The sequence below is a fragment of the Melampsora larici-populina genome (genome assembly GCF_000204055.1).
Source record: "Melampsora larici-populina 98AG31 unplaced genomic scaffold MELLAscaffold_92, whole genome shotgun sequence".
NCBI classification, from domain to species: Eukaryota; Fungi; Basidiomycota; class Pucciniomycetes; order Pucciniales; family Melampsoraceae; genus Melampsora; species Melampsora laricis-populina.
In genome coordinates, this window is record NW_006768856.1 from 115608 (window position 1) to 133635 (window position 18028).

An 18028-nucleotide genomic window follows, 5' to 3' on the forward strand; every position below is an offset into this window, starting at 1 on the left:
ACAGGTCAAAAATAACTTATAAGAGCACAATTAAAACATCGACCTTCTTTGGAGCTGAAATATATCTGCGTCCGCTTGTTCACTTCAAGAGCCGAAGGACTTGAATTGTACGCCTCACAGATTAACTTACAACAGGAGCAGTGTTTGAGGAGCACTGCTGGTCTATGAAGAGTGCTGAATGCTGCTGAATGCAATTTGGTCCTGTGCTTTTAGTACAGTCGTTTTCGAAAAGCTTGTCACAAATTCACTGCCAAATCGCTCGAGTTTTGCGGGCAAATTTGGACAAAAAACGTAGATCTTGTTCTATCAGCTTCATCACACATCTGAAGTATAAGGAGTGGTGTTAGGCTCAGCATGGCAGGCTTTAGTGGCTGTCAAACCTGCCCCAGTTTTCAAAAAACCCAGTTGACCCAGTTGTTTTTTGGCAGTAACTTTGTGTATCAAGTTGACATTTGTTGACAGCTCCCAGCCAAAAATTCAACTGGGGCAACCGGGTTTTTTGAAACTGGGTCAGGTTTGAGAGCCACTTTTTTTCGGCGTTGCCCATTTGCCAGCATTTGCCATGTTATGGAGTCCTGTACCGAGCTACCGACATCCGTCGGGTATTGCGCACATCGAGTTTGGAATATCCGGAAAGGCGGGTATGAAGTGTGTGATGATGACGACAAGAAAACTTGAATCGATCAACGAATCCTCATCAGAACACCGGTGACCAGTCTGAATGAGACTCAGAACCAATCCATCAACATCTCAAGACACTCAATCAACTCAACCCAACAAATCTTCTGAACTTTAACTCATAAACTGAATTTATCAAATATCTCAATCCAAGCCAAACCAGTGAAGACAAGAAATCCAACCATTGAAACATGGTAGAAGGCCTAAAACATAAACTGATCATCTTATTTGAAATTCTAATCATCACCACAACTTTAATCACTGGATTTTATTTACCAGGAAGTGCTCCTAAAGATTATTCAGAAGGTGATCTAGTTCCACTCTTGGTCAATGCACTCACTCCTCAATTATCTCAACATTCAAAATTGAAAAGTGTACTTTCATTTGATTATTATCATCCTCAATTTCATTTTTGTAAACCTTTGAATGATGAACCCAAAAGTCAACGTGAATCTTTTGGTAGTATTTTGTTTGGTGATCGACTTTATAATTCTCCTTTTGAGGTGAGTTTTTATATTTTTATCAGAAACTTCATTTAACAACCTGTGCTCGTTTATGGAAGATCTATGAATTTATATGGTTTGTATTTCAAATAGATTCGAATGAGGAAAAATGAAACATGTAAAAAACTTTGTGATACGGTCATTCCTGGAGGACAAGATACAAAGTTTATGAATACAGCCATCAGAGAACATTATGCTCTTAATTGGCTAGTTGATGGTACATTCTCTTCAAAATTTCGCGAAATCTTTTCAATTCTTCTGATGATCAAGTGATTCTTATGGAAACATTAACCCTTGGATAATCTTTATAGGTCTTCCGGCTGCTGAAATGAAACGCGATGATCGGACGGGAAAGACGTTTTATTCGATTGGATTTGGCTTAGGAAAAGAAGGTCCACCTCCTACGCTTCATAATCATTACAATATCTTTTTAGAGTTAGTTTTGATGAGTTTCATTTGGTATCATATTTGAGATAAATCCTTAACTTTTGATTTCGGTTTATAACTTAGATACCACATGCGAGATGGACAGTATCGTGTGGTAGGTGTATTGGTTTGGCCAACCTCGGTTGGTAAGAATTCTGGCGGAGAACAAACTTGCGAATCTGAAGAAACTTTAACTCTGAAAGAAGATGGCGATAATCCGATCAGCTACACATATAGTGTCATTTGGACTGTCAGTAATCGAATCTTCTGGACTGTTGCGTTTTTAGAAATTCTTGATGTTGAACCTTTTGATTTTCATTTACACAGGAATCCAAGACTCCTTGGGCAACTCGATGGGATAATTACCTATATATCTTTGATCCTCAGATACATTGGTTTTCATTAGTCAAGTTTGTATTGTCTTTAAAAGCATGATCTATTCTCGACACTTACTGAATCTACACCTACCTTTTCGACTCCCCTAATCATTAGTTCTATAGTGATCGCCCTCTTCTTGTGCGTGATGGTCGGTATGATTCTCATAAGAACCGTCAATCGGGATATTGGAAGATACAATGCAATCGATCAGATAGATGATGTTCAAGAAGACTTTGGATGGAAATTAGTTCACGGTGAAGTCTTTAGATCACCAGAAAGACCAATGTTATTATCAGTCGCTGTAGGTAGCGGTGCTCAATTGGTGGCTATGGCAGCTGTCACTCTAGGTTAGCCATCGTTCTATTCGACTTACCTTAACATCACACTAACCATTTATCCTCGCCGTAGCATTTGCTCTGCTGGGCTTCCTCTCGCCTGCTAATCGTGGTAGTCTATCTACTGTGATGATCATCACTTGGACTTTATTCAGTTATATAGCTGGATACGTGAGCACGAGGCTTTATCAAACCTTAGGAGGATTCTCGTTCAAACAAAATATTGTGGTCACAGCTTGCTTATTTCCAACGTAAGATCAAATCTCTTTGTGATGAGACGTTGAATTCTTGGATCTCTGATCCCTTATATCACCTCACAGAATCTTATTTGCGGTCCTCAATTTCCTTAATTTCTTTTTGGTCGCATCTGGAGCTGCTGGAGCAGTACCATTCGGTACGTCTCTCCCCTCATTTCGCTCACACAAACTTTGATACCTAAATGTGAATTTGACTCTTCCTAATAAACTTAAAATAGGTACAATGCTAGCCGTCATCGTCCTCTGGTTCCTCATCTCTCTTCCTCTAAACGTTCTAGGTTCGATCATGGGATCTAGAAAAGGACCACTCAAGATTCCCGTAAGAGTCAATCAAATCCCACGTCAAATCCCTCCAACAATTTGGTATATGCAGTTCTGGCCTTCAGCTTTGATGGCTGGGATCTTACCGTTTGGTGCTGGGTTTATTGAATGTAAGTATTTGGGTTCTTTGTTTTTTTCAAAGGGTTTCATTTGGTTTTGTACTTTGAAGATATTGAGGTTCGTCTTGAGGTTCTGTTTAGGTTATTTTTTGTTGTCTTCTTTGTTTGGTAGTAAGGTTTATTATGCTGCTGGTTTCTTATTTCTTACATTCGGGTCAGTTGAATATCTTTTTAATCTTTCAGTACTCATTATCTATCATCTGATGAAACCTTTGATTCTTCTTGGTTATAATTCAGAGTGGTGGCTCTCACTACAGCTACAGTCACGATTTTGATGTGTTATTTTCATTTATGTCAAGAAGAATATAGATGGCAAGAAAGAGCATTTGTGACGGGTGGCGCAAGTGCTTTTTGGTTAATTGGATATGGACTTGTTTATGCTACTAGACTTTCACTTGATGGATTGGCTTCGATTGCACTTTATGTGGGATATTTAATGCTTATTGCTCTTTTAGATTTTTTGGTAAGTCTTTCTTTTCTCGCGAATTGCCATCCTGTCGTGATGGTTTAGGTATTGATGGGATTCTTTTGGGATGCTTTTAGGTGACGGGATCAATAGGATATATTGCTACATTTTTCTTTTTACAAAGGATATACTCAAGAATTAGGATTGATTAAATGATGATGGATTAAATTTTCAAGATAGAAATTGTTGTGCTAAATTACTAAAACGAAATCAAGCTTTCTGATAATATTTTCTTTTGGAAAAAGAAAATCAAGAGTATCAATCTTTATTTTTACAAATTGAAAATTGATTTATTTATTGTTTCTTTCTTTTCTGTAAAGCTTTTTTTTGCTTTTTTGTTCACTTGAAGCCATTGAGCATTTTTTGATATTCTGTTTTTTTTCATTGGGGAAATGAATGAAGAATTTGAAACATCAGTTTTGAGGTTTCATTGTTTTTGGGGAGTTTTGATTTGAGAGCTGTCAAAAGCATGAGGATTGGGAGGTCAAACTTGGCTTCATGGTGTTTTCTTTGGCATGATCAAGAGGGTTTGAAAGTATCATGGAGATTGCTTATCAAAGGATTGGTAGACTTTGTAAACTTCTTTTGTCATGGTTTTGAGATAATCTCATCACGCGATCGTCTCGATCATAAAACATAAAAGGAAACGGTTTCGCTTGAGCTCATCATAAAGAATCAAAATACCGTATGAATAATACTATGAAGAAGAATCACATACCTTCAATTAATAAAAGGAGTCAATAACACAATCATCAATCATGGCAAAAGGATAGGTCTGGAATCAAACCAAAGAAATAAGGGATTTGAGAGCAAACTGTAAGGAAACAATTCACTTACAAATTGAATGTGGAATTCCGAGTACATAAAAAGAATATCAATCTGTAGTTTCTTTTCTCGGATTAGGTCCAGGATGTGGGTTCGCATTAATTCCTTCTTCATAATGCCAAGAGATAAGTTTATAAACTAAACCACCCAACTAAGATCCAACAACCAAATCAACGAGATACCTTAAGCTTTAAATCGTAAGGAGTTCCAAATCAAGAGAATGGAAGAAATAAATAAATGCACAAACCATTGTGGCTGGGATATTAGTAAGTGTGGCAAGGGCCACATAACGATGATTTGAAAATACTCTACCACCGTAAATCATGCTGGTTCCTATTTGTCTATCAGTATAAAGGAGGTTTTCTTTAGTATCTTTGCGGAATTTATTGGGTACACGAGGAGAGTATATTTACCCGCCTAAACCACGAGCTGTGTTGAGGACAACAGTGTTCAATCCGAAACTGATGATGGCGATAAAGTAACCTATACCACTACATACCAAAGATTCACGAGTATATATCAGCAGTCTTTCAAGGTCTCATCATGTCAGTGTCACCTGGCCATCTTTCCTCATTTTCTTTTCTCATATCTTTCGTATAAGCAAATGAAAGTAAAGACGTACATGATGAAAGGAATGCTAGCTCTACTCATCAACGGATTTCTCAAATCAATAGCTCCAAAGATCAATAATCCAAGTACAGCACTAGCAATAAATTCACCAAAGAACACACTGGAAGCCAAATTTCACACAGATGCTCAGTCAGTTCAATTTCCTACAGAAGAAACAAATTAAACAGATGATGACATACCGACCAAGGTTTTGATTAGGTCCAGGAAAGAATCCACCCACACCAGCAGGACCAGTAGAAGAATAAATCAAATCTTCTCTACCATTTGATCTTAATGCATTTTCAAGTGTATTAAGAGATTGACCATAAATACCATAAACCACAAGGGTTGCAAGAATTGAACCTAAGAGTTGAAAAAGTATATATGGTAAAACTCGATATTTTGGAAACCCTCTAAAAATCTATAAAAAAAGGTGTAGAAATTTATTGCGGTTTTTTTGTTAGGTTTGATTCTTTTGGACAAATAAAGAGGAAATAGTTTAACCAACGGCAAAACTGAGGGATACACCTGGACTCAAATGTGAGCCTGAGACGTGGGCTGTGAGGATGATACCAATAATAATTCCAAACCTACAAAGATATCGAATTCGGTCAACCAGAGCTTCAGTACGAGAAATTCAGATCATTGTGGAAGAGAAGGAAAACATGACGTACGTATATGCGAAGGCGATCTAAATGTATGCACGCCGTAAGAACACCAAGGGAGTGAACCAAATGAGTGATATCAAGGGAGAAAAACTTCAACCGTAAGAGTAATACAGTGTGAATGATTGATGAATCAAAGAAAACAAAAGCTCACATTCAAAAGACTACCAAACCCCGGCCTATTAGTAGCAGAAGAAAGTATAAAAGCTTTCCAAGAAATCGTTTTCAAATCCAAAAAAAGACATTCAAGATTCAGATCGACACGAATATATCAGATATTTGATTACTTTTTTGAAAAAAAGAAGATATGTTATACCTGCAGTAGCAGCTTCACCAGGTAAAACGTACAAGAATACACCTACTAATTCTGCTATACAATGAATCAACAAAATCAATGGACGAGATGATGATGATGGTTTCTTATAGCTTGCTTGAGCAATTTCAGGATCATGATTCATGATGAAGTTGTAAAAAGTAAAGTGTTAGTAAGTAAGACTCTTTTGATGATGATGATAATGGATCTTAATGAAAGTTTTTGATTTCCAAAAGGAATGTTGAGAAATTGATCATCATAGAGGTTATGTAAAAGAAGTATGGATTAGTTTACCATTTACGGAAGCCCTGAGCGTGGGGTCCGCCAACCCTCTTAAACACATACATACAACTACCGCCTACTACATACATCCAACGTCACATCTCATATGCCCATCCTTGCCCATCACCAATTTGAGCCACCTCTCCGTCATCGACTCTTCGACTCACCTGCTGCTCACGATCTCATTCCACTCGACCTCAAGCTGTATTTCCGATATCGTCCATCCTGCTCCAGAAGTCACGTGCAAATACCAATCCTCACTCAAAACATGATAACCCAATGGATGGGTTTCAAGATTAACATGGTGGCAAAATGATATCAAGGGAATCGGGGTGCTTTTTGCTGTGATGACTCTTCTAGACTCGCTGTAGATTACCCAATGAGTACGATCACATTACTGGCTCGACCTCGCGATATCACAAAGGATAACCACCCCTGCTGGTCTCGACTTGAGGCAAAACGTTCAACGGGCGAAATGCAGATGTCCGAACTTGAATTTCTTGCTCGTTTGAACGCCAGCTACACAATTGAGACTCGACGTGCGGAACTTCCTACATCAAAGGCAACCCCATGTATTCCAATCTGGATCGCCTGCGATTGGTAGCTAACAGGCAATCTGTCAAGAAGGTGAACAGGACGATGAAACGTTGACTGGGGAGCAGTAAAGGGATTTGGTCAACCAACCTGTTTGGATCTTTATGGTAAGGTGATCAGCTCGATAGAAGGAAGGTAAATTTTCATGTTCAACTTCAACACTCAGTTGCTTTGGCCCATTTCAAATTTGCGCATTCACTACATAACTCAGTCTTTTGATAAAATTACTACATCCAAGGTGGGGCTCTGTTTGAAGGTCAGGAAGTGTTGATGTGGCTTGAACCAGCCTCTAGCTCCATAGATGTTGGCTGTGATTGCAGGCTAGACTTTCTCAAATCATCTCTCAATAATGATTACAATCTTTTTCAAAAACTGTCTCATCAAGTGGTGTCTCTAGCTGTTGAATTTTGTCATAGAGAATTATAAGTTTAACCTTAGTCAATAATTGTTCATTGTTGAAAACCCAGCTTGCGAGCTTTGCTGTAGAATGTTTGTTTTTGCTGTTTTCTACAATTTTAGTGATTATAAGTGAAATGAAAAAGAGAAAGGCGTTCGAAGTTGAACAGAGGTAGTGAATTTGATATCGTTGGGGTTAGTTGAATCAAAGTCTTGCTCTGTCGTCCAAGGGTGAGCTCAATGCGCAAAGAGATGGGGATGGATGGAGATGAAGAAGCCTCTACATATGTAGGCCGAGTCGAATTGGTGCGCCAAACGCGTGGAAGCACCACAGAAATGGGTTGAATTTGATTTTAGAGATGTTGAAGTTTGAAGTGGTGAGCTTTTGAGCGGTGGTGTTGTGTATGTGTTTAAGAGGGTTGGCGGACCCCACGCTCAGGGCTTCCGTAACCATTGCATATATCTATCTTTCTGACGTCATCGAGCTTCAAGTCTTTGATTGGTGTTTAATGGTCAACAGCTTTTCAATGAAATTGAGAATCGATCTGCTGCAGATTAAACCTCATAAGCACACAGCTGACTACAATTCAACGCCATCATCACGAGGAGCAAGGAGACTGAGACCACCGGCTTAGACATTACTCACGAGGTTTAATAAAAGTAACATACACAGGTCAGCAGGGAATTGCACCATGGTCACTTGCTCAGAAGTCCATTCGAATTGACCACTCCTGGAGGGTCGTGATCATCTTTTGAAGAGCTCGATGTGGTTTCTTCTTCAGGGTACGAAATCATCAGCTTGAAAGTCAAGAAGGCCAAGGAGATCTTCTCGTTAGATAAGTGGTCAGATTACATAAGCTCATGACTGACTGATCACAGCTCCGATTACCAAGCCAACTCAGATAAGCCTTCCTCTCTTCTTCATGAAGGATTGAGTAGACCAAGAATAAGCTGAGTTGTACATCACGGGGCGACTTTTGAGCGCGAGACGCGGGCCAGGTGATCAAGATGAGTCGCTGAGTGGATTTCACTCGGTGACAATGTAAAATCCACTCAGCGAACGACCATGTGTGATGACCAAGGTACATATCGGTCATCACGTGGTTTTGCTCGATTCTGGGGCAGTGTGACCATCACGGTGCCACCACGTCACGTTGGTTTTCAAGACCTTTTCACTTTGATTGGATTAGTTTGTTTTATTTTTTGGCACATGAGATTAGAAGAAGGTATGAAAGAAAAATCAGAATCAAATTAGATCTTGGTGAAAGTCATGGATGGGCATTTCAATGGAATTTAGAAATTAAGAAAACAAAGAAAAGATAAAAGATTTAATGCATGATTTGCTTTATTTTTATTTTTATTTTGTTAATGCATGAAGATCATGAGTTGAGGTTAGGGAAGACAGAAGAGAAGGGTTTGGTTTGAGTTTCAATCCATGATGACAATTTGGAGATCATATCCTGTTTTGGACACCTTCTCAGCAGAGTTTTTATGTTCAACTTCACTTATGTTTGACACTCATTTTCAAGATTATGGTCACAGGTAAGATTTTAAAACCTATGCAAAAATTTGTGCAAGTTTTTGTGCAAATTCTGTGCAAGACATGAATAGAAGTTGCACTCATATTGCACGGATCTTGCACATTGTTTTTGCGCATTGTTTTTGCACGGTTCTTGTGCCAGTTGGAACAAAATAGTTGGGTTGTCACAAAATTTAACACACAATATTATATTGGTGCAAGGAATCTTGCACATTTGGTCTTGCACAGTTTTTGCACAGGTTTGAGGACCATAAATGTATAGTGGAAACCACCAAGAGGCAAGAAGCCACAGACCAGTTGATTTGTAATTATAACAAACAACCCGAATTTCATTTTGGTGTACCCTTGACTATCAAAATCAAAATCAAAAACATAAACTTCAAAATCATAAACTTCAAAAATTAGTCTTCTGAAGATATTTTCAACTAGCTCTGAGGTCTGAAGAAGAGGACCCCGAAAATATTTTGATTTGTGAAGTGAGAGGTATTTGTGAGTTTGGCAATGTTTTTTTTGAAAATTACTTAATTACTCACAAACTCACAACTTTTCAAAAATCTGCCAATAGGTCTTACAACAACTGTAAACATGTGACAGTTTCATATAAAACTCTCCCTGATAGCCTGCTGAAGCCTATTCCAAGTGCAAGTGCATTGCCCAAACCAAAAAATCCCTTCATTCCACTTGATCTCATTCTTACATCCATCATTCTTTTCCTATTTGTTTGCCAATCACTATGTATGATATATTGGTCCTAATTCTCAGATCATCATTCACCTAGTGAGTGATGTTTGTAGAAAACCGAACCTTGTAAAAAGAATACAGTTGTTTAAGATGATCTTTGAAATCATCTTAAACTTCATGAGTAATGTTGATGGATATCATACAAATCTTTCATATATATACTTGTGATTTTCCTTGTGATGTCATCTTGTAACTGTGATGCATGATGATTGTTTTTTAAATAATTGCCACAACTTGCTTTTCTACAGCAAACACCAAGAAGAAAAATCAAACTTGTTTTCAACAGAACTTGCTCAGAAAAAGAATCTCTGCACATTGTAAGTCCAATGCTCCTTATAATGAGTCCAGAGAAAGACTTTGTAGCTGATCATAAAAAGCAACACTCGGTGGAATAAACATTGAGCGGACAGTGAGTGAAAACGGGCAAAGTGTTGTCGGTCAAATTCGGGATAGACTGGAGTCTAGTTTCAGGTTGATTTTTTTTGAGTGATTTGGGGCTCCACAGAAGCTGAGCTGAAGTGTTTTGATGATCGATGAAGATTGAAAAGGTGTTGTTTGAGAATTGAATTTTGATTTGGATTGGATGAAGAAGTGTTTCAGAGTTAAATTTGAAATTGAAAATTAAGTTTTGATGTTGATCTGGGGTCTCTTGCTGTTTGATGAGCTTTCTTTAACCAAACGATCATTACATTTTTAAAAGTCTTTAAGACCCAATCCGCGTCTCGATTCACGAGTCACGACTAGGTAGGTATTGATAGGTAGCCTAGCAATCAGATTCACATCAAATCAGGATTAAGTTGAGAATCGATTGAGAAATTATCTTGTTTACTCTCATTTTCGTTAAATTCATTCATTCATTCATTCCATCAAATCACTTCACACTCTCTTGACCAACTCACTTAACATGTTCACTTCTCATCCTCCGATCTTCTCAATTCTCTTCACCATCACTATCACTATCGTTCTAATCCCAACTCATCCCGTCTCAGCCGCATCTTCATCAAAATCATCTCAACTTCCTATCATCGATTGGTCAGCACTCGGGAACGTCGCTTTACTCGGTTCTTTCTCTGGTCTATCAATCTATAACGCTTCAACTTCAAATTCAACTTTCGATCCTTCTCATTCTACCATCATCTCATTAGATACTTCATCTCAATCTGAACCTCAACCTTTAATCTCTCTCGGTACTACAAATCAAGGTGGTTCGATTCATACCATCTGTCAATCAAACAATAAACTTTACATTGGTGGTTCTTTCAATTCGATCAACTCTGTCAATCCTCTCTCTAATATTGCAGTCTATGATCCTAGCTCAAACTCTTTTGAAGGTCTTGCTCAAGGTCTTGATGGTCCGGTTTATACTATCTCTTGTGATAATGATCCTAATCTGATCTGGATCGGTGGATCTTTCAACTCGCCCGTCGGAGTCTCCGATTCTTCATTCGGTCCTAATATCATCACCTGGTCGCCTTCAAGCTCTTCATGGAAACCTGCTCCTTTCGTAGGTCTCAATGGTCCTGTTTGGTCAATTCAAGAAACCACATCGAAATCAGGTCGTAGTCTTATCCTAGGTGGCTCATTCTCTGTCCTCATCGATTCTCCAAATGGCACAACCTCAAAAGGTGGAATCGCTTCTTCTCCTACATCTGCCAATCAAGCTGCACAAGAAGCTGGCGCGCCTGCCAACTTTACTTCTTTAGGCTCATCACTCACTCCAATCTCATTAACTCAAGCTTCGGTCTCTGCTCAACCTAGCTCAACTCTCGATGGCTATAACACGGCCAAGAATATCTTTTGTCCGCCTGGTATTGATGGACCTGGGAGCAGTTGGCTACTTGATGGGGCTCATAATGACGGTCTCTTTACTGTCAATCTTGGTCAGGCAGTTCAAGCTGGTGGAATCAGGCTGGGCAACACTTTTGCTGATGGAGGTGCTACTCACGAGTTCCAGTAAGCTCGGAATCATTCTGATCTTTCAATGAACCTCTTTCACCTTGACAAACTTGCTCTTTATCTTTCTGTAGAATCGTCTCTATACCCGATAATACTGTTTTACAGCTCACATTAATAGACCCAATCACCCAACAGTTATCAACCTGTCAAACTAATTGTACTCTGGCCAGAGATGTTGCTATACCATACGAAGATTTCTTATTCCCCAATGGGACTACTTTAACTGGATTTCAAATCGTGATTAAATCAAAATATGGAAATGTGGCTGGCTTTCATCTTATTCAATTACTTTCGACTGGCAACACTGCTTATGCGGTCAGTCGTCTCAATGGTGATAGCAATAATCAATGTACAAGTGGACTTGGTTCAATGGGTGGCAACAGTTCTTCTTCAACTACGGGTACTTGGACTGAAGCGACCACTAATGCTAATCTTCCTGGTACAACCAAACCTGTCTTGATGTCGGCTGTTCAGAGTGGCACATCTCCCAATAATGGTCCTAGTCTCAGTTGGAATGTTTTTGTAGCTCAATCTGGAGTATATGACATCTCAGTCTATCTACCTGGTTGTCAAAACATGGGCAATTGTGATAAGCGTACACAAGTTAATGTGATGGTTCAACCTCTCGGCGCAGGTAATACATCACCGACTATTACTAAAGTTGATCAGTCAAACCAGCAAGATTCTTCTGTGGTCGTTTACAATGGCACTCTAACAGCAACCGGTCAAGGTGGAGGCGTCAGGATCACTATGCGACTCGCTGAGACCGCCGGACGCGATGTAGTGATTGTAGCAGATCAAGCCATCTTACGAGCTCATTCTTCTAACGGAATCACCAGTGGTATCCTTTCTCATGGTCTATTTGAGTTCGTCATGGAAGGAGCTGGCGCGTTTGGTGATGGGGCGGTCGCCTCTGCTGGACTTGATGCAGCTTCAACTGCTAGTGCTCTCAAACTCACGACCACCACAGCTTTGGACACGCTCGGTACTCAATTTGATTCGAATGTGACAGTCAAGAGTATCGTATTCAGTGATCCATCGACAGTCTTTGTGTCTGGAGATTCGTTAAATACCTCTTCGAGCTTTGGTACTGTCCTTCGTCCTAGCACGAGCTCGTCTGCTATCATTCCCAATGGTGGATTAAATGGAAATGTGGATAGTTCGATCATCTTGGACGGGTATCTCTATGTTGCTGGTAACTTTACATCAACAGTCGATCGACAAGTTGTTGGACTGGATGGGCTCGCTCGTTGGCATTACAGTCAAGTTGGCACATCTTGGGAACCACTTAGGGATGGATCTGGTTTGATTGGTCAAATTGTGAAATTAACGGCACTCAACAATATGATCTTTGCAATCAGTTCAGGCGCAGGCACAACGCAGCAATCCGGTCGATCTATGGCGGCTTATGATCCAGTGAATTCGAGTTGGGCCGCAGGATCGAATGGATTCCTTTTGGGAAATTTGACAGCCATGTTAGGATCTGGTGCGACCAAGCTCTATCTGGCTGGAAACATTGCCGGAGCTGCGTCTTTCGCTGCTCCGGGTGGTGCTTTCCTTTCGACTAATCCTCAGCTAGCCACCGTTACCCCATTAGGGTTTCAAATGAATGACACAGCTACTATCAACGAGACCGCAGTGTATAAGACTATGACGACTAATCCTGATAGTTTTCCGGTATTATCAAAACGTTGGGTGCTAGAGGAAGAACAGTCAGGCCTTATGTTTGATACTGGTAGAGATACTGAATTGGAGGATATGATCTTTGGAACATTAACATCAGAAGATCAAACCGTCAATCCGTTCTCAATCTTATCATTACCAAAATCTTTTACTCGACGTCAGACAACTACAACAAGTCCAACTCAATCTTCTACTCCTTCATTTGCTCTTGCTTCAACACCAGGAGCTGCAATCTTGGCTGGATCGTTTTGGAAAGATAAACAAGTCGTCCTTGGTGGAAGGTTTGTCAGTAGTGGTGCTTCACCGGTTTCAAATGTAGGACTTTATGATCAATCTACTGGAAGGCTATCACCTTTGAATGGAACGAGCAAACTGGTTGGTACAGTCCTTACGGTCAAAGTGATCAATGACACTGCATGGATCGGTGGAAGTTTCATTTCACCTAGTGGGAAAACCGGATTAGATACATATGATTTGAAAGCAGGTAGATGGGTCAGTGATCTGATGCCTTCACCGCAACCTTATCCTAACACGAATGTGAGTGTACGAGTGGTGATGAACAGACCTGGGAATTGGAGATCAGATGTGATTATCGGAGGAAGTTTTGGAACGTTGGGTTCATTACCATGTCAATCTATTTGTCTTAGATCGAGTGTTACCGGTCAATGGCAGAGTTTAGGAAACGGATTGAGAGGAGTGGTGAATTCGATTGATTTCACGGGTAAAGATCGTAATCAAATGATTGTGGGAGGATTTTTTAATGCGGGAAGAAACTCGATTTCAAAAGTGGTCAGATGGGATTTTGATTCGACTACGATGGAATGGAATGAGATTGGAAATCAAGATTCGATACCTGGGATCGTGAAGGCTTTAGTGACTGATGGTACATCACTTTCGACTTTGTTTGTAGCTGGTCAAGTTCAATCTACTGGATTCCCATTCTTGATGAGATGGGATGGAAACCAATGGCGAAATATAATTGAGAATGGAGGATTGTTGAATGGATCGCTGATTGAACAATTATCATTTGTACCACTTCAATCGATTAATGGACCGAAGAGTAATGTGATGAATGGGATTGAAAATGATAGGATGTTGATGGTTTCGGGATCATTGGTTTTGGAAAACCAAGCTAATAAGATTAGTGTGGCACTTTGGGATGGAACGAATTGGTTTCCTTATTTTGTTACGGTTGATGAGACTGGTACGAGTGGTGTGGTTTCTAAGATGGTCTCTGTGGCTGATAGTTTTATTAGTTCTGCTCGAAGTGAGTGTTTATTTTTTTGCGATAAAGTGTGAGATCTGCTTTTAGATTCATCGATGACTGATTTTTTACTTTATAGGATTCCTTTCGGTTGGAGTGATCATTGCAATCTCCATGGCAATTTCATTAGGAATCGTCTTTTTTGGAGTACTGATTGGATTATTGATTGCCTTGAAGATGAGATCAAAAGAATCGGCTCATGTGAATCAAGCGGGAAATTATTCGATTGAAGATGAAGATGAATTAGAAGAAGAAGAAGAAAGAGGTCGACCTAGTTCATTACTTGCGACGATTGATGCAGCTACTGCAGCTATGACGGATCGAATGAGAAACTTACAAGAAAAAGAAAAACCAACGGGATTGGGTGTGATGGTCATGAAGGGTGCTGGTGAGACGAATGGGAATAAGAGATTGATGGAAGATGTTTCACCTGTTGTGAGTGATTCTAATGAACGACAAAGAGAACGTGATTCGATGGTTGGACAGAATCAGATGACTATGGTAGAGATTAATGATGATGATGATGAAGATGATCATCATCAAGATCTTAGAGATCGGGTGGATGATCAAGCTCAGTTTAGTGAAGGTGAAGGTGATGGTGGTGGAGGTGAGGGTGATGATGGTATTGATGAAGAAATCGATATTAGAAGAGCTCGTTGGTCATTTGATCCTCAATTGGTATGATTGGTTTTTCTTTTTTTTTAAATTTTCTTGATACTTTTTTGAAAGAAAAAATCGAAGAAAGAAAAACAAGTGGTCTAATTTGATTTCGTTGAACGTTTTTTTTAGCCGGGTGAAATTGGAGTAGGAGCTGGTGAATCTGTTGAAATTAAAGATCGAAGTAATCCAGATTGGTGGTATGTGTTTTTTGTTTTTGTTTTGGAATTGGATGTTTGGATTTGGATTTGGTGTATTGATGTTTGGTTTGGTTGTTTTCTTTTTTTGGTGATAGGTTGGTAAGAAGAGCAGATGGAGTTGAAGGTGTTATACCAGCAGATTGGTTTTTGTAAAAACCTAAGAATGGAATATGATTGAAACCTTTGAAACCTCTGCTCAAATTCTCAAACCTTGAATTCTTAAATCTTTAATCATACACATCATTTTCGGTTTTTTTTTTCAAAGTATAAAGAAGATCTTGATTTAATTTAGGTTTTCTTTTTTGGTTATTAGGGTACATTTTAGTGTCTTTGATTTGGTGTGATAATTTTTTTTATTAAGTTTTTTTTTTTTTCATTTTCCGTGATTCATATTTTCATTATTAAGAATGAAATCAGTGGAATTTATGAAGTTTTCAAGACATGATGGGAGGGGGGGTTGTTTCTAAAAGGGGTTTTAAATTAGGATTTTGGTTTTTTTTATTGTCTTTGGACTTTTTTTCCATCAAGATGATTTGTTTTTTTTTCTTTCTTTTTAACTGGATTGAATTTTTTTCCTTTTTTTCTTTGGAGAGTAATTTATTTGATTTGGTTTTGGTTTATATACTTTGTGTTTTTTTTTTTGGTTTTTGATCATCATGGTTATCAAATTATGGTTGATCATTTGGTTAGGTTTGTTTGTTTTAGTACAATTTATATACCCTTTCTTTTGTTTTTGTTTTTTGTTTTTCTTTGGTTTTTGTTTTTCTTTGGTTTTGGTTTTTGAAGTTTGTTGAATTTGAAAGGGAATGAGTTGGACTTGAAAGTTTAAGTGGAATGAATGCAGTGAAGATTTAAGTGGATGATGTTTTTGTCTTCTTTAGTAGTTTGTCACTGTGGATCATGAAGATTAGGAAGATTTGTGATATATATTCTTGTTTTTTGGATTGATCAGTAAGTACAAACAAATTTTGAAGAGTTTTTTTTGAAGCAAAACACAAAGGGTGAAATGTTTTGAGAAAGGTTTTAAGCTTTTAAAGGTTTCTTATCATGATTTCAACTTGTGGTACATACACTGAGGACCACTATTCAGGACTCTGTGATCAAGGTCAAGACAGCAAGACTTACAAGATTAACATCTTAGAAATGTTTTACATCTTCAATCTTGAGGCTCATTTGGATCACTAGTGATGTGTCTTTTGCGATGATGGAGAAGAAGTCCTTCACCACCTTACTTCGTCTCTGTAACCAAGAAACCACGTCTATGATAGTCAAGGAGGATGCTCTGTCTCGACACTTACGAGAAGTCTTTCTATTTCATCAAGATCACCTCGAAGGACAACTCCTTGCCGAAGCTCCTGCTGTCTCTTACACCCTTGACGCGTGGACCGCCCCCAACAACACCGCTTTTATGGCTATTACTGCTCATATGATCAATTCGAAGTTCGAGAAGGTCGATGTCCTTCTTAGTATCCCGCACGTAGAGGGTAAGATGTCTATCTCTTACCCTCTTTTCTGTTTTGTTTTTTTACTGACATTCATTTTTAGGAGCTCACACTGGAAAGAACTTTGCTGAATTGTTTATGGAAGCAATCAAGTGTTACGGTGGTCTCAAAAACCCGGCTTCGATCACTACCGACAATGCGTCATCGAACAACACGATGGCCAAAGAAATCGAATACGCTTCGGGTGGTACTTTTGAGGCTGACAAGCAACTCTTAGGCTGTGTAGCCCATGTACTGAACTTAGCTGCTCAAGCTGGCCTCAAGGTCCTCGGTCCTCTTGTTGAAGAATCGACCGAGGATACTCCATCCAATCGAATGGCGATCAACGCACTTGTTGACACTCCCGATGGAGCCCATGTCGACATGGCGTCTGTCTACAAACGAGTCCACGGTCTCGCTACCTACACTCGTGGCAGTCCTCAGCGCCTCGAGGCGTTTCGGAACTTCATCCGTCTCTTTCCACCCGACTCTCCAACCGCGGCTGAGTGTCTCATCCTTGATGTTCGAACTCGATGGAATTCGACCTACGCTATGTTTGAGCGCGCCTTGTTACTCAGGTAAGTTTTTTTTGTTCATGATCATCAACATTTCACTGATATTCAATGATTTGATATCGTGTAGAACTGCCTGCGAACAATTCTCGGCCACTCCAGAGGGCGCAAAGTTCAAGTTATCGTCAATCGAATGGAAGCAACTCGAAGTTATGATGAAGTTTCTCAAACCTCTTAGTGATGCTACCGAGCGTCTCTGTGCGACCAGGTATCCTACGATCAACACCGTTATTCCGATCTATGTGGTTGTGATCAATAAGTTACAAGCGGTGGGTTCTAACTTCGCCTCACCTCCTTAACTTCGCCACACTGACTTTGTACATATCTCTCCCAAACTTAGGTTCGGCACACATACGACTTGGCTCAGCTTATCCCAGCAGCGGACGACATGATCAATAAACTTCAAACTTACCTCACTGCTGCGTTAAAGAAGCCAGGCCCCGTTTGTGCGACAATCCTTGATCCTCGTGTGAAGCTGGAGTTTTACAAAACTCACTTCGACTCACTCTCTATATGTGGTCACTCTTCGGACTCTTTGAAAGCGGACTTTATCGACACGGCACAGGCTTATGCCAGGTTTGCAACTCCTGACATCATCAACACCCAAGCTCCAGCTCTCACACCTGCTACATCACTCGACGACGAACTTTTTTGGGTGCCAGAACTCGGTGACAATAATTCGGTCACAAACAAGATTACCCGTTACCTCTTGGAGCCCCTCGAGCACAAGGACAATTGCATCCTGGCCTATTGGAAGGGAAGGGTGA

At 39.6% G+C, this 18028-nt stretch overlaps 3 protein-coding genes across 3 annotated transcripts; 2 read left to right on the forward strand and 1 right to left on the reverse strand.

Moving 5' to 3' along the window:
* Positions 1-723: 723 nt before the first annotated feature.
* Positions 724-3893, forward strand: MELLADRAFT_46095 (uncharacterized protein; the record flags this gene model as incomplete). The annotated part of the gene is made up of 12 exons (XM_007418419.1): positions 724-1181; positions 1275-1398; positions 1493-1616; positions 1692-1857; positions 1935-2017; positions 2100-2332; positions 2394-2571; positions 2641-2714; positions 2796-3008; positions 3099-3171; positions 3255-3480; positions 3561-3893. 12 exons carry the CDS (start codon positions 870-872, stop codon positions 3633-3635), a joined length of 1881 nt encoding a protein of 626 aa, XP_007418481.1.
* Positions 3894-3995: 102 nt separating this feature from the next.
* Positions 3996-6147, reverse strand: MELLADRAFT_58129 (uncharacterized protein; the record flags this gene model as incomplete). Its single annotated transcript, XM_007418420.1, has 10 exons — positions 3996-4201; positions 4321-4459; positions 4556-4649; positions 4722-4799; positions 4931-5038; positions 5118-5338; positions 5426-5507; positions 5592-5608; positions 5737-5789; positions 5899-6147. 9 exons carry the CDS (start codon positions 6038-6040, stop codon positions 4358-4360), a joined length of 897 nt encoding a protein of 298 aa, XP_007418482.1.
* Positions 6148-10352: 4205 nt separating this feature from the next.
* MELLADRAFT_96067 (uncharacterized protein) lies at positions 10353-15361 on the forward strand (the record flags this gene model as incomplete). The annotated part of the gene is made up of 6 exons (XM_007418436.1): positions 10353-11073; positions 11185-11401; positions 11476-14354; positions 14431-15029; positions 15141-15208; positions 15304-15361. The coding sequence occupies 6 exons, from the start codon at positions 10353-10355 to the stop codon at positions 15359-15361; spliced, it is 4542 nt and encodes a 1513-aa protein (XP_007418498.1).
* Between the last annotated feature and the right edge of the window lie 2667 nt (positions 15362-18028).